General features: G+C 40.8%; 1 protein-coding gene across 1 annotated transcript; it reads right to left on the reverse strand.

The window, feature by feature from the left end:
* Nucleotides 1-1,763: 1,763 nt before the first annotated feature.
* Nucleotides 1,764-8,679, reverse strand: podxl (podocalyxin like). The gene is made up of 7 exons (XM_022748986.1): nt 8,391-8,679; nt 7,076-7,281; nt 6,923-6,946; nt 4,457-4,589; nt 4,316-4,359; nt 4,071-4,193; nt 1,764-2,538 (listed from the first exon to the last, which is right to left on the reverse strand). Exons 1-7 carry the CDS (start codon nt 8,641-8,643, stop codon nt 2,344-2,346), a joined length of 978 nt encoding a protein of 325 aa, XP_022604707.1. The 5' UTR covers nt 8,644-8,679; the 3' UTR covers nt 1,764-2,343.
* Between the last annotated feature and the right edge of the window lie 6,138 nt (nt 8,680-14,817).

Here is a 14,817-nt window from a genome sequence, read left to right on the forward strand (position 1 = left end):
ACAGCTTCCAGTGTGTCAGACCCCTGCTGTTTGCCTTCAGCAGAAAACAAACCATAAATACATCAAATACTTGTACTTACATGTACTTTGGTGAAAATGGCACAACTACAATAAAAGTGAAAGTGTAGACACAAAAAAAACACACGCACAACGAAAACAGTTGGATTGGAGTGCTCCAGGTGATGGACCCACTTGTATATAGTTAGAAGTGGAAGTAAATATATATAAACTTACTTGGTTTAAAGGGAAGTTACATTATTAAACTGAACAAAACATAATTCAAAATAAAAGTTTAAAAAAAGTGCTCAGGTGAGGGTTTTATTTTAAGGCATCTTCCAGTGTCGGATAACCCAACCCTTCCAGCATCAGCAACAGTGAAAAAAACATTTACACACTATTTACAGCATTTTCATCAGAGTCAGTGTCTGAATCGGCCAAAATCAGCTTCAGTCCAGTTTTAATCTTGTTACTGAGGAGGTGGTGTTTTTTTGTGTGGAAGCCATACTCGCAAATATTTTTTTATCCTGTTATCTCAAGATAACAAAGCTCGTTATCCCAAGATAATGAGATATTATCAAGAGAAAACAATTTTTTGAATAAAGTTCATAATAAATGACAGAAAAAACCCAGAATGTAGTAAACTGGAATTATCTTTAATTTTCAAAGTAAGGCATTTAAATAATGTGATATTATTTTTTGATTAAAGAAAGTAAAGCTTCACAAAACATCTGATCAGTTTATTTTTTTTTATAAACAAATACTGGGAGAGTTCCTCCACTGTCGAAGACCAGAGAGGACAAAAGTAAAGTTTCATTTTTGATTGCTGTCAATTATTTTCTCAGTGAATTGTTCTGATCATAATGAGGTATTCTCAGTACTCAAATGTCTTGCAGCCAAACATATGTGGTTTAATATAATAAATGACCAAGAAAACCAGCAGTTATTCACATTTGAAGCTGGAGTCTGTGACTTTCTGCTTAAAAAATGATTTAAACAATTAATTGATTATCATGTTTGCAATTAATTTCCTGTTGATTGATTAATCGACTACTTGTTTCATCTCTACTAAAGACTTGTTTTTTCAAATGATGAGATGGAAGCTGATTGATTGTTGTGTTATCATTTTGTAATGAAAACAGCCTCAGATCAAGACAAAATATGTTTGTGAAATGTCCCTTTTGGACTTCCGTACAGCCTAAAGTCAATATGTGGCCATCTGGATTAAAGCCCTATATTTGTCTTATGTCTATACACCCAGTGTCTTTATGGGCAAGTTGCATGTTTGATGAATGAGGTTAGTGCTCAGTTGTACCAGTGCAGCTCCTACAGCCACTGGTAGTTTCATCGTAGTCCACACACACTGGTGGAAAATCACCAGGATTCTTTCAGGTATCCTGAGGTCATCTACCTAAATTAGTTAGTGTGGATGTTGTTCTTCCTCCCCGGAGCCAAATGATAACACAAAGTGTGGCTCCTCCACATATGCAGAAGCTTATATAAAAATACTGTACATACAGGAGCTTGGGTTTAAATCTGCAAAAGAGAAGGCACAATCCTCTTGGGGTCTGGGACTCTTTTGACTTTTTACAATAACAACTGTGAATTACATTCTACTAACATCTTTGAATTGTGCTCTGAAGGAAGTCACACTTATATTAAAGGTCCATATAGTATAAAGGTAGATGTCCATGTGTTGTTTGATTATAAAGCAGGTCTAGGTTCTATATTAATACTGAGTAAGTATCAAAGCGCTCAGTCCACAGAGCCAATCAGAAGAGAGGCTCAGAGCCTCCTCTCTTCTGATTGGCTCACCGACCTGTTGTTACCAAAGCTCCAGAGTGAAGCCTGAGAGAGCAGATGCAAAACTATATTGAGATGGTTTTTGGTTCTTAAAACCACAAATATATGGATCAACACTTCAAATAAAACAGTAAAACAGTAAAAGTGTAAAACAGGGAACTAGTCTACTGTACAGACACTGTTGCCTATTGAGCCTATACACTTTGTGGATTTCAAACATTACATTTTCAAGGCCACTGTGTCTGATTTTATTGGTTCTTCATCCTCACAGTGATTGACTTTTGATCTTTATTTCTGTTTCATGCCAAGATGCAGCAGAAATGCATCAAACAGAGCAGGTCAACAGCATTAAAGTGGTGGCTTAGTTGCTCTACAGGATGCATTTCTATGTAAGAAAGTCTACAGGGACATGATCCCAGGGTCAGGTGTGTGGCATGGAGCAAGAAGTGTGGATTCTTTTGTTTGTTTGGGCTTGAACTTGCCAGGTCCTGTCGCTGTCTCCTCCTTCTTCTTGTTCTTCTTTTCCTTTGTCCCTGGTTCTGTCTACAGGTGAGTGTCCTCCTCATCAGGTATGTCTTCCTTCAGCAGGTTGTCAATGGGAACTATCCAGCTGTCGTTGAACTCTCCATTCAGCGCCATTTTCTTCTCTTGCATCTCCGGCTGCACCTCCATCACCTCCAGAGTGGGGTTGTCATGGTAGCCATTCTCCACCGTGTGCAGCTCCTCTGTGAGGTGTTGCTGTAGAGATTCAGAGGACAAACTTAGAAAAACTGTGTAGTCATATTTAATCTGTACCTCCAACATGATTTTAAAAAGAGATATGCTGATATTTCTAATGTTGTGGTTTTATCTAAAAGACAAAATAACTGAACTGGTGAATGTGATTGGTTGAAGATTAAATGCCGTAATGTGATGTAACAGGATATGGAGGGAGAGATGGGACATTATTCTAAACTGCAAACCAAGGTCATATCAGTTTTGAGAGCATTTTTGTTTGCTTGTGTAAGATGAGGTCACGATTAAAGATTCACTGTTCTCCATTTCAATGCTTCTTTAAACGCACCACTCTCTGAAGGTGAGGGTGTGGTTAATGTTTTAAAGTCATATGTTTAATCTCCACATACAAACATTATGAAAAAAAATTACTGCAGAATTTCACCCTTTAGTTTCACACTTTAAATCCTATTTTAATCTGTTTTGAAACTTTGAAACCTTTGAAACTGTTTTAATTTCATGAACTGTGAAAATGATATGCAATATGTATCTCTTTATATTTCAGTCAAACTTGACTGATTCTCATCATCAGTTTCTACTGTTCAACTTTTATAAAGTTCATAGTTCAAATGACACATGTGATTCCAGCAGGTAAGAATTAGTAAAGTGTAACTTTCTGTAACAGCTCCGAGGCTCATTGTATAGAAAACTACATGTTCAGGTCAGAAGTTTGTTTTTTGGTCCTTTAGCATGATATTTGACATGCTGATGTTTAGCAGGTTCAACATGTTCACCATCTTAGTTTAGCATGCCAGCATGCTATTTTTTAAAGGAGCTATTGGTAAGTTTTGCTATTGCTACATAGCTAACGTTAGCATAACCAGCTGTTTACTTACCAGTCTAGAAGAAACGTTGTGAGTTCAGCATCAAACTTCATTCCTTTACTCACCAACAGCTGTCTCCTGAGGTGGAAAACAAACCTTTTGTTTTGCTTCTATTGTCTGTCACGTCTTTTCTTCTACTGAAGTTAGCATGCTAACCAGCTAGCTCCAGCCCTTCCCATCACTTTCCAGTACTGAGTCACTGTAGCCTCCAATCTGCCCTGAAGAAGTAGTGCTGCTCAGAGGACATATAATAACCTCTTGTATTGTAAACACAACAATGGCTGAAGCTCTTGGCAAGACTGGTAAGTAGTTAACAGCTGTTAATGCTAACGTTAGCTATGTAGCAATAGCAAAACTTACAAATAGCTCCTTTAATATTTTCTAATTAGATATTTGCTCATAAACCAAAGTATTGGACAAAATTCAAATCTTGACCTGACGGTGACTGGCATAAAGATTTATCTCGTAGGGAACCTGTTGAGACATTTCAGTCTGGTCCAAAGTGGTGGATCAGCTGACTGACCAACGCAGCCATCCATGGAGCTACACCATGAATATGAACCAACCCCTGGATGGTACAGAAAACACTTCATCTCCACAGGCCAAAAAGAAAAAGACCTGCAAACACTCTGACTCCAGCCCTGGTAGAACACTTTGTGTCTGAGCACCGACCTGGTTCTCGTGGTACGGCTTACGGTGGTGGGAGGCACAGACGGCAAGGATGACGATCATGATGAGCAGAGCTCCACAGGAGGCCAGGATGGCGATCAGGGTTTTATTATCTGTTGCTTTCTTCTAGTGGAAAACACAACAAAAGAGTTCACACTGTCACTTTCATACTATAGTGCTCTTTAGTGTCCTGCTGCACCTTTTAAAGTTCACAGGAATTTGAGGCTCTAATATCCATGAGCTCTTACCTTGGAGATTTCTTCATAATACTGGGTTGCAAGGTTGTTTTTCACTGTAAGAGAAATTTGAAATGATTTGTTTGCAGCAGTTTTTAGAAATTTGTCTAAACTGATGAATAAGATTTTAATAAAGGGAGGCGGGCGCTTTACTTTTGCCATTTATCTCCACAGAGTAAATGTGTACTTTGTCGTTCTGCTGCCACCAGATCAGGGTGCAGTTTCCATCTTGCACATTCACCATGAACCGTTTGCACACCTCCACCAGTTCTTTGTCATGATCTTCCTGAAGGTAAAATATCATGAATGTAAAAAAAGGTGCAAGAAATTACATGAAAAGTTCATCAATGCCACATCACATATCTTACTTCTCCATAAATAATGAGCTGATAAGTCTGTGACAAGCCTCGACTGTACTGTCAGGAAGTGTGGACAGGAATATCAGAGGTGACAGTTTAGGTCATATCTTCCTGTGCTCTGATGTCAGGATTATTTCTGTGTATGGACAACACAGCTGTGTATAGGCTCTCAGAGAGAGAGGGTGAGTATATGAAAGAGGTGTGGGAACGAAGGAAACTAGTGAAAGGCAGGAAGGGTTCACACTAATACACTTTTTCCACCCAGTGACTGGAATCCTTTTTTTTTTTTTATAATAGCAAACTTCACTGCTTCCTGTGCTGTTGGAAACAGAGAGATCCACCCACAGCCGCCGCCTGTGGGGAGAGAGGGGATGACACACAGCAAAGGACTGGGCCTAAATGGTACGCACTTTACCAGGTTAACCACCAAGACAGCTATAAGGTGATAAAAATGATGTACAGTGATTTCATACTTCACTGTAGTACACAAATATAAACAATTCATTTTTTATTTAATCTTAGAAAGTCAACTGGGAAATAATTGAAAGGAAATGTCAGTGGGTGTTTTTTTACAGCCCATGTTTTCAAGGTAAATGTTTGGGTAATAACAATCACCTTCACTGGTTCAGATAAACTAGATTAGCGGCGGATCAATCCACATTTGATGCTCTAGTCTTAAACTTTTTCACATCAAGGACCCTAAACTGACACAAATTAGACCACAGACCTCCATCTGATGAGATTAAACACAGGTCTTAGTCATAGTCATACATTCTGTCATTGTGTTACTTATGGATTGAATTATAGTTGAAATAAATGAGCCCACTTTTTGCTGGGGACCCCCGCAACTCCCTCAAGGACTCCTGGGGGTCCCTGGACACCCCTTTGAGAACCACTGTTCTAGTGAGTATTTGTGGCAGCAGGACGGTGTGTGGGTGCATGTGTGTGTGTACGTGTGTGTCTGTGTGTCTGTGCGTGTGTGTGTGTGTGTGTGTCTGCCAACCTTCAAGACACTGTTAAATGTGCCTACTTAGATACTTACACGTTTCTGCCTTTAATATGAAACTCGGTATTAGTTTACATTTGAACTTTTTCTCACTTAAAGTTAATATTAATATTTTATTTAAACAGGTGTTTTTCACACATAAAAACTGGGTCTGAAGCTCATCTCCTCTTACTTCCTGCTTGCTCCAGGTGGACAGGTGAAAGAGCAGAGAGCATCAAGATGGTTAGAGGAGGAAACATCAGAGAGACTCAGCCACATGTTTGAGCCTCAGTCAGACCCAGACTCAGAGGAGGAGTCTGTTGAGACGAGAACCAGAGACTAGCAGACGGATCAGAACCGTTAGCGTAGTTAGCATCTTTTATTTGTTCATGTTGTTTGTTAGCTTGTAACTGGCAATGGCTGACACAGTGTTAGTGGTTGTGCTAATGCTAACTCTGTCTCTCTGTACTGACAAGGTAACAGGTTTATTTAGCCCGGCCCCTCTCCCCACAAGTTGACAGGATTGGTTCCTTAGGTTTGTGACGTATGAATCTCTGGCAAGGTGAAAACACTCAGTCATGGTGTTGATGATTATTTCACTCATCATATGTCTGGTATGATATAAAAACATCATATGGATGTTAACAAGGTGAAACACTTGATTTTCATCATAGGGGGGCTTTAAGTCAAAGTTCAACACAAGTAAGTACAAGCACTGATAACTGATGTAAAATTTGTTGCACCCTACAAGAATATAATGGTGCAATATTATGAAACCAACACATCTTATTGTTCTTCTTCTTCCTCCTGAATGTTGGTTTTATAGGACATATTTACACAGAAGAAACCTTTGGGAATAATTGTCAGTGAAGAAAGGAGCGGAAAGGTGTGGGCCTGCCTCCTATTGTCCTGCCCATGGACAGGACAATAGTAGAAGCTTCATGAGAGTCTGAGAAGAAATTGTTTTAACTATTACATGTGTTGTATGGTGACCCTGAGAGCTCAACACACTGCAACTTAAGAAAACACATGCAAATATACAAAACACAAACAAATTCAGAAAACATCGTCATCAATTTGAAAACACATGTGCTGCAAATACTCTCAACACAACAGAAGTGTTTCCAAGGGACACTAAAAAGTGATGAACCTGGCTTTTCTGAACTTGCAGTGCTTTGAGCTCTCAGGGCCACCACAATATTGTATATGTGAATGTATCTGAATATGTCTAAATACTATTTAAAGATACTAACTCAAAATAAAGCAAACTCTTACCTCGTGTTGGCTGTTTAGAGAATACTGTAGGAAAAAGTCAGAAAATAAGTGTCAGTCAAAAGCATCAACAACCCCAGAGTCATGTAAAATGCATGAGTCATTTCTACAAAACTAAAAGTAAAAGCAAACACACTTGCTCATTGTGTGTCTCACCTGCAACCTCTTTCGCTGAGTGCCTGTGATGGTGGTGGGGCTGGTAGGTTTCAGGGATGTGGTTCCAGTCTGGTTCTCAGGTACAGGAGAACTTGTTTTGGTCAGGATGGTGGGGTTGCTGGTGGTCCCTGTGCTCCTGCTTTGCTCTAGGGCCCCTGATGCCGTCTGCCCACTTCTTGTAACTGTCACAGTGGTTTTCTCTATATCTTCAACCAGAAATAACACAGCAGCGTTAAACATTATATCTGCAGATAATGAAGTAGTACCTTCTGAGCCCACTACTGACCGCTTGGGTCAATTCAGTGTAATTTAGCTTGAAAGCAATAATGAAATGTTTTGATCTCCCTGGAAATCCTTTTGTAGCCCTGGTTTAACAAGACAATAGCTGTTTTCATTCCACTCTGTATGAAGCAGTTAAAGGTCCATATAGTATAAAGCTAGATATCCATGTGTTTTCATTCCTCCGCGCCGGCGACAGTCAGAACCGGAGGTTTTTGTTTCCGTCCATATGTCTCATTCTCGTGGACACAATATCTCAGTAATGCCTTGACGGAACTTCTTCAAATTTAGCACAAACATTCACCTGGTCCAAGGATGAACTGATTAGATTTTGGTGACTAAAGATCAAAGGTCAAGGTCAGTGTACTCTTTAGCCATTACTCAAGACTTCACACAGCAGTAATGACAAAATTTCACACAAATGGTTCATATTTTATATGACTCTGGATAAACAGGGATGTAATTTGAATCTAGTCTGAGAAGAGGATGCAGACAACCACAAGGAGGGGATTCTAGTTTGATTATAAAGCAGGTCTAGGTTCTATATTAATACTGTGAAAGTATCAAAGTGCTCAGTCCGCAGGGAAATACACACAGCCTGTATTCAGAAACTGAGCCTTAAAACCAGCCATCAGGACTTCTGGAACTTTGTGATGTCACAACAAAGCAGTAACCGCTCTCAGCCATGCCCAAAACCCCGCCTACCTGGACCCACCATCCAACCTTGTAGGATTTGGTTTCTATGAGTGCTTACCTGAAATCTGCTATATTTTTATTGGATCCCTCAGAAAACAGTCAGCCAATCAGAAGAGAGGCTCAGAGCCATCTTTTCCTAACCTAACCAAGCCATGACCGTTATTATAGTAACCATAGCAACGAAGGTAGGTACGCCACTCTTGATCAGCATGTTTATTATTGTAAGGGCAGGGGAGCTATGTAGAGGAGCTATTTCAGGAGACACTCCTCTGAGTCGTATCAGAGGGTTGAAGAAAACGACCTGTGTGGTTGTTCAGGTTGGAGGACTGGTTGAACTTACCTCCTTCATTCATCTTGGTGGTGACGCTGGTGTGAGTCGTGGGCTGTTGTCCTGCTGTGACATCAGTTGAGCCCTTTGTGATTTTGGTTGTCTTGGTGTGGTGAGGATTTACATCTGTCAGTGTTGGTGGTTCAGTCCCGGGGGTTTTACTGGGCACGGAGGGTTCAGGTGTCTGTGCGTTGGCAGAATTGGAGGATATCACTGAGTTGTCGCTGATGCCTGCTGTTGTAGCTGTTGTAGCTGTTGTAGCCATAGTAGCTGCTGTAGCTGCTGTAGCTGCTGTAGCTGCTGTAGGTGTTGTAGCTGTTGTAGCTGTTGTAGCTATTGCAGATGTTGTAGCTATTGTAGTTGTAGCTATTGTAGTTGTAGCTATTGTAGTTGTAGCTATTTTAGTTGTAGGTGTTATAGCTGTTGTAACTATTGCAGATGTTGTAGCTGGTGTAGTTGGTGCAGATGCTGTAACTGTTGTAGCTTTTGTAACTGGTACAGTTGTTCTGTCTGCTGTAACGGCTGCAGATTTTGTAGCTGTTGTAACTTGAACAAGTGTTGTGGCTGTTGTAGGGGATGTATCTGTTGTATCTGGTGTAACTGTTGTAGCTGTGCTGATCTCCACTAGTGCACTGGTATCTGGACGGACGCTGTGGAGTAGGAAGCCTAAAGAGAAAAAACATGAAAGATTACATAGAGCACAGGGATAAATGTTGCATGAAAACAAACCATGCTGTGGCAAAGACCATCTTATTTAATTAAATCTACATTAACCAGTTTTTTACTGGTCACTTGGGGGCAGTGCGAGAAGTTGAACACACAAAATCAACAATTATCATACAGGGAACAGCTACATATTTCCACATCCAGCAGGTACATAACAACATGATGATTCACGTGGAGTCACATTTCCGTCCATCGTATGAATCTCAGTCCAGTCTTCCCTCTCTTTTAGCTCTGTGTTTGGTCTCCACCAGCTCCTCTTTAGCTGCTAAATGCTCCACTGTGTTGACCAGCTGCTCTCTGACTGAGTCTGTCTGCTGTTTACTGCTGAGCAGGTCGAGGACAGTGAGTCTATCAGAGCTTTTCTTTTGCTGAAAACAGCTGCTTCAGGAAACAAAACTGATGAGTAAACTAGAAAAGTTGTTGGCTGTAAAACCAAAGCAAAAGCTGAAAGAAGCTAAAACTGAAGTTGCTGAGTGGAGGTGTTGATATTTCTGTGTGTTTGTCACTATGAATGACACTTTGAATAATGAAGAATATATGGGTGAGGTAAAGTCAGCCTTGGTACTGATAGCAGCAGGATCAGTGGCTGGTGTCGCCCGCTAAGAAACAAATGTGTCAGTGACAGCTCAGGTCAGCAGGGTTGTGTGTGTGTGTGTGTGTGTGTGTGTGTGTTAGATCACTCTGACCATTCACTGTATCTTGTATCTTTCAAAAATACACTGAACTCCAACCTTTTAATTCAGCTAAATTTGCCTCATATCTTTACAGCACCATAGATAAGGGGAGATCTCAGATTTCTGTGGAGGATAACCCAGAATTCAATGCAGCGTTGATATGCGTTATATGAAATACTTTTACTTGTTTTACTTGACTTAAAGTATCTCAATGCAACATCTGGATCTCTGCAGGGGTTTCCAGAAGTCATTCTGGCAAACTCAGGAGCTCTAAAGAAGTAGAGGATGTAGGTACAAAACATGGGGACATATGTGTTCATATCTGCTGTCTGCATGTGATTCTGGAGTGACAGATTTCACAAGCAGCACATATCCTGTTGATGTGAACACTCAGCTCAATCAAAGGGAGAACAGTCAGTCTTCCTCACTTAGTCACAGTGTTCAGGGCAGCAGGCCCAGGACTGATAAGAGATGTGTCTGTGCCAAACAGAGACAGGACAGGCTCAACTCTATCAGCCTCCACTTGACCAGAACAGACCCCTATCTGATAACTCCTAGCACCATCCTAGTACTGCATTCACATGCTGTGGAAATTGCTGTGAAAATAGAGAAAAAGAGAACTGGAAGGGAAACTGATAAAAGTTCAAAGGACATTTCTGTCTGTTATTCAAAATGTGTAAAATTATATCTTTTCTATTCAAAATTACATGCAGAAGATTTGATTGAACTGCAGCTAGCCCACGGACAACTGATGTCTGTGATATCCAATCAACACTGTTGTGGCTGTTGAGATTTCTCTTTCTCTTGCTGATCACAGAATTTTCTGTCATGTCTGTAGGCTTTCATAGTCTAGTTTAAATGTATAAGCCTCTCAGTCCTTCCGTCCAGCCCACATGACCTGAACACATCACACTAGTTACCTTGATGACCTACAGTTTTTACATTTGGAATTGTTTTTGAAATACATGTGGTCCATGAATTAGTGTGTTGCTGCTGTTTTTCAGTGTTTGGACCTATCAGTATCCCAGATAGCACACTGAAACTTCTGGCCCAACATACGCCTGGGTCCTCGGCCCGAGTCTGGCCCATGTATTGCCACATCTGGGCAGAGTTTGGCTGTTATCCATCAGTATTGACTGACAGCTGGAAGATTTTCAGTGTGTGCATGTGAGAACTGGTCCAGATGGGGAGGTAGCATCTTAAAATCATGTTGTATATGGGCCTGATTTGGGCCGTGGAGCCAGGCGTATACTGGGCCAGAAGAAAACAAGCAACACCTCTGGAGACAGCTGTTGTTGAATAAGGAATGAAGTTTGATGCTGAACTCACAACGTTTCTTCTAGACTGGTAAGTAAACAGTTGCTAATGCTAACGTTAGCTATGTAGCGAAACTTATAAATAGCCCCTTTAAGCAACAGTTGATCTGTCAAAGTGAACAGTATGTCTGTCTATCTATGTCTGTGCCTTTTGTTTAGTACAGTCACATATTAAGTCATAATTATCTATCAAAATAATAGATATGATGGATTCTTTCTCTCGTGTAAGTTTAAGGTCAAACTGAGTTTTATTATCTTTGGTTGCCGAGAAATTAGAAGAAAAAAAACAACTCTTCTCTCTCTCACAAACATTCAGGATATCGCTAAGAGTCTATATAAAGCTGACAATAAAGTATATGTTAATAGTAATATATTAGCTCCAACATGCTAAAACACCATTATGGTCATGTGAGGAACTGTTACATAACGTAATTGTTTTAATTTGTTACCAGGCGTGTATGCTGAAAGGAGCTGTGTGTGGATGTAATTGCCAGTGTGTGGGGGTCAGGGGTAAGGCCATTGTTCTCTGGCCGTGGAGTCAGGCGAGGATTGTTCACACAGCACTGGAAACAGGCTGTAGCTGTGGGTGTGGTGCTTCCAAGTTTATTGTGTGCAGCATCCTGCCATGCTCACTATAAATAGAGACAGAGAAGAAGAAGCGCTGTGGCCGAGGCTTACATCAAGACATCCAGGTCCAGGTCAATGTAGTTCTGACTCCATGGTGCTCTATCTGCCTGAATCTGACTATACAATAAAGACAATTATTGAATATTAAAGCTGTACTAATCAATACTGTTAATACTTTATATTAACAGTGGATGATATAACAATGTGTACTGTGAAAATGGGTTATCACATGAGTTGTTTTGTTTTTATGACCTGCACCTTTTGTTTTTTTTTCCATTGCTCTAATAGAGTTGTTTTCTGTTTTCAGCAAAAAAAAAGAAAAAAAAGAAAAAGAAAGAAAAAGCTGTTAAAATCCATGGTGCACTACCTGTGCAGCAGCAACCAGCAGCTGGTGAACATAGTGGAGTATTTAGCAGCTAAAGAGCCAGATGTTTCCCTCAGGAGCTGGTGGAGACCAAACACAGAACTAAAAGAGAGGGAACACTGGACAGAAAGCCGACTCCATGAGTGTTGGGTTTATAGCTTGTTATACTGCCCCCAAAGGGCCAAAAGAATCAGTTAATGTTTACATAAAATTTTGATTAAGTTTGAATTAATTGAAATTTTAATCCTTGTAATCCTTATTATTATTATTATTTTTTCCTCAGAACAGTGCAATATATACTTATAGATAGTTTGGGGGAGGAGGGGGGTGTTAGCTTGGCATTTCTTCTACTTACTAAAATCCTGAAGCAATCTTTTAAAGAACTAATCTCAAATATTTAAATCTCATTCTAGTTAAATCACAAAACTTGTAAAACAAGTAGACAAGTGAGAAGTTAAACAAGTAATTAAAGAATTTCCAACTCATTGCTGCCAGCTGACTAGACACTGTAACATGTTGTTATGCTGTTTGCCTCGTGATGTGATCTGCTGCTGGAGGGTCAGACAGCAGAAGGTGTGAGAATCTACCTTCTGTCCTTTCCCTGGCCTTCTTTCTTTCTTGGCTCAATGCAGCGACAGGAAACAGCTCTGTTGATTTGGGCCTGTGTATGCATTTGCACTTCATTAACACCACATTAACACTGGGTAGTTCCTCCCTTTGCTCTCAAACAGCCTCAGTTCTTCATGGATCCACCAGATGTTGAAACTTTCCTCTGAGACTCTGTTTCATGTTGACATGATGCAGCACATCATCTCTGCAGATTTGTCTGCTGCACATTCATGCTGCCAATCTCCTGTTCTACCACATCCCACAGGTGTTCTACTGGATTCAGGTCTGGAGACTGGGAAGCTCACTGAAGTTCACTGAACTCACTGTCATGTTGATGAAACCTCTGTTTGTTTGTGACATGGAGCGTGATCCTGCTGGAAGGAGCCATTAGAAGATGGTGAACTGAGGCCATGAAGGGATGAACATGATCAGCAACAATCCTCAGATACACTGAGACATTCAGACCATGATTGATGGTATTAAGAAGAAAACATTCCCCACACCACCACACCTCCACCACCAGTCTGGACTGTGAACACAAGACAGGTCTGTCCATGGATTCAGACTTCGACCCTACCATCTGCTGCCTCAGCACAAATCCAGATCCATCAGACCAGGTCTCAAACTGTCCAGTGTTGGTGTGTCTGTGTCCACTGCAGCCTCAGGTTTCTGGTCTTGGTGACAGAAAGTGGAAACTGACGTGGTCTTCTGCTGTTGTAGGTTGGACATGTTGTTCACTCTGAAGTGGTTATCTGAGTGACCGTAGCCTTTCTGTCCGGTCCAACCAGTCTGTCCATTCACCTCTGACCTCTGACCTCTCTCATCAACACAGAGCTGCTGCTCACTGGATTATTTTGTTGTTGCTCCATTCTGAGTAAAATCTCTAGAGACTGTTGAGTGTGAAAATCCAGGAGATCAGCAGCTTGAGAAACACTCAAACCAATGTCTGACACTAGCACTCACGTTACAGTCAAAGTCACTGAGTCACATAATTTCCCTGAAACTGAATGTCCTGACCTGGATCTGCAGGATTTCATATCATGCTGCCTCACGATTGGCTGATTGGATAATTGCATCAATAAGCAGGTGTACAGGTGTTCCTAATAAAGTGCTTGGTGAGTGTAACTTGGTATTCTGCCAGTTTTTTTGTATTGTTGTCACTTTAGGTTTAGATATACATCATTACTGATGCAATAGTGAAGGTTGTCCTCTGTGTTTGATCCCATTTCTGTCAGTTCTGAGACCAGCACCATGTTTACATAGAGCAGGTCCTTTACTCCATCAAATAAAAATGTCAGCTAATTGTCTCCCTGAATATTAATGTTCATTATTATTTTGTTTATAATTATGATTATTATTCTCACTTCTGTGAGGTGAGATGAGAAAAGCAGCGTAGGTTGCTAGGTAACAGACATAAAAGTAGATAACCGATGTTGGATTGAGTATTTAGGATTTCCCAACCTGAGATAAGACAGGATTCATAAAGTTAGTCAGGCTTTGATTCTGTAATATAACATTGAAAATCTTACACTCCTCTTATCTTAACTTCACACTTAAGATAGGAAATTTCTGTAATACAACCCAGATCTATGAAGCTGCTCCTTTTGAGAGCACATGGAGCGTGACAGTGTTTAGCTTAGATTCAAGGAGACTAAAGCGGCTGGTGGGGGGCAGGAATTGTCAGGAAGAGAAGACAATTCAACCAATCTCCGCCCTCTGACCAGCGAAGGTCAGAGGCAGCTTTCTGTCTCCATGGGGGTCCCACTGTTTGGCTCCAGCAGGCTCCCAGTCCTGTTTAGAGTGAACACCACCACCCGTACACATTAAAGGAGAATGACACCGTGGCCAGAGGGTGGAAATTGGTTGAATTGTCTTCCCTTCCTGACTGCTATGTTGTAAATAAATGCCCCAAGGAACAAGGCCCCACACACACCGAGACATGGAGAGGAAGAGAGGATAAGCCAACTGTTAACGCTGTAGCCATCCACACACACTTCTGACCAGTGACTGTGCTCTCTGTATCCAGCTGTAATACCCTACAAAGCCAAAACCACCAACACCGGAGAAAATTTAGTCAAGAGTCTGGCATGTTTTACCATAGGCTACAAAAATATTATGCCGAC

This window comes from Seriola dumerili, unplaced genomic scaffold, assembly GCF_002260705.1.
Source record: "Seriola dumerili isolate Sdu_G_001 unplaced genomic scaffold, Sdu_1.0 BDQW01000138.1, whole genome shotgun sequence".
In the NCBI taxonomy this organism is placed as follows: Eukaryota; Metazoa; Chordata; class Actinopteri; order Carangiformes; family Carangidae; genus Seriola; species Seriola dumerili.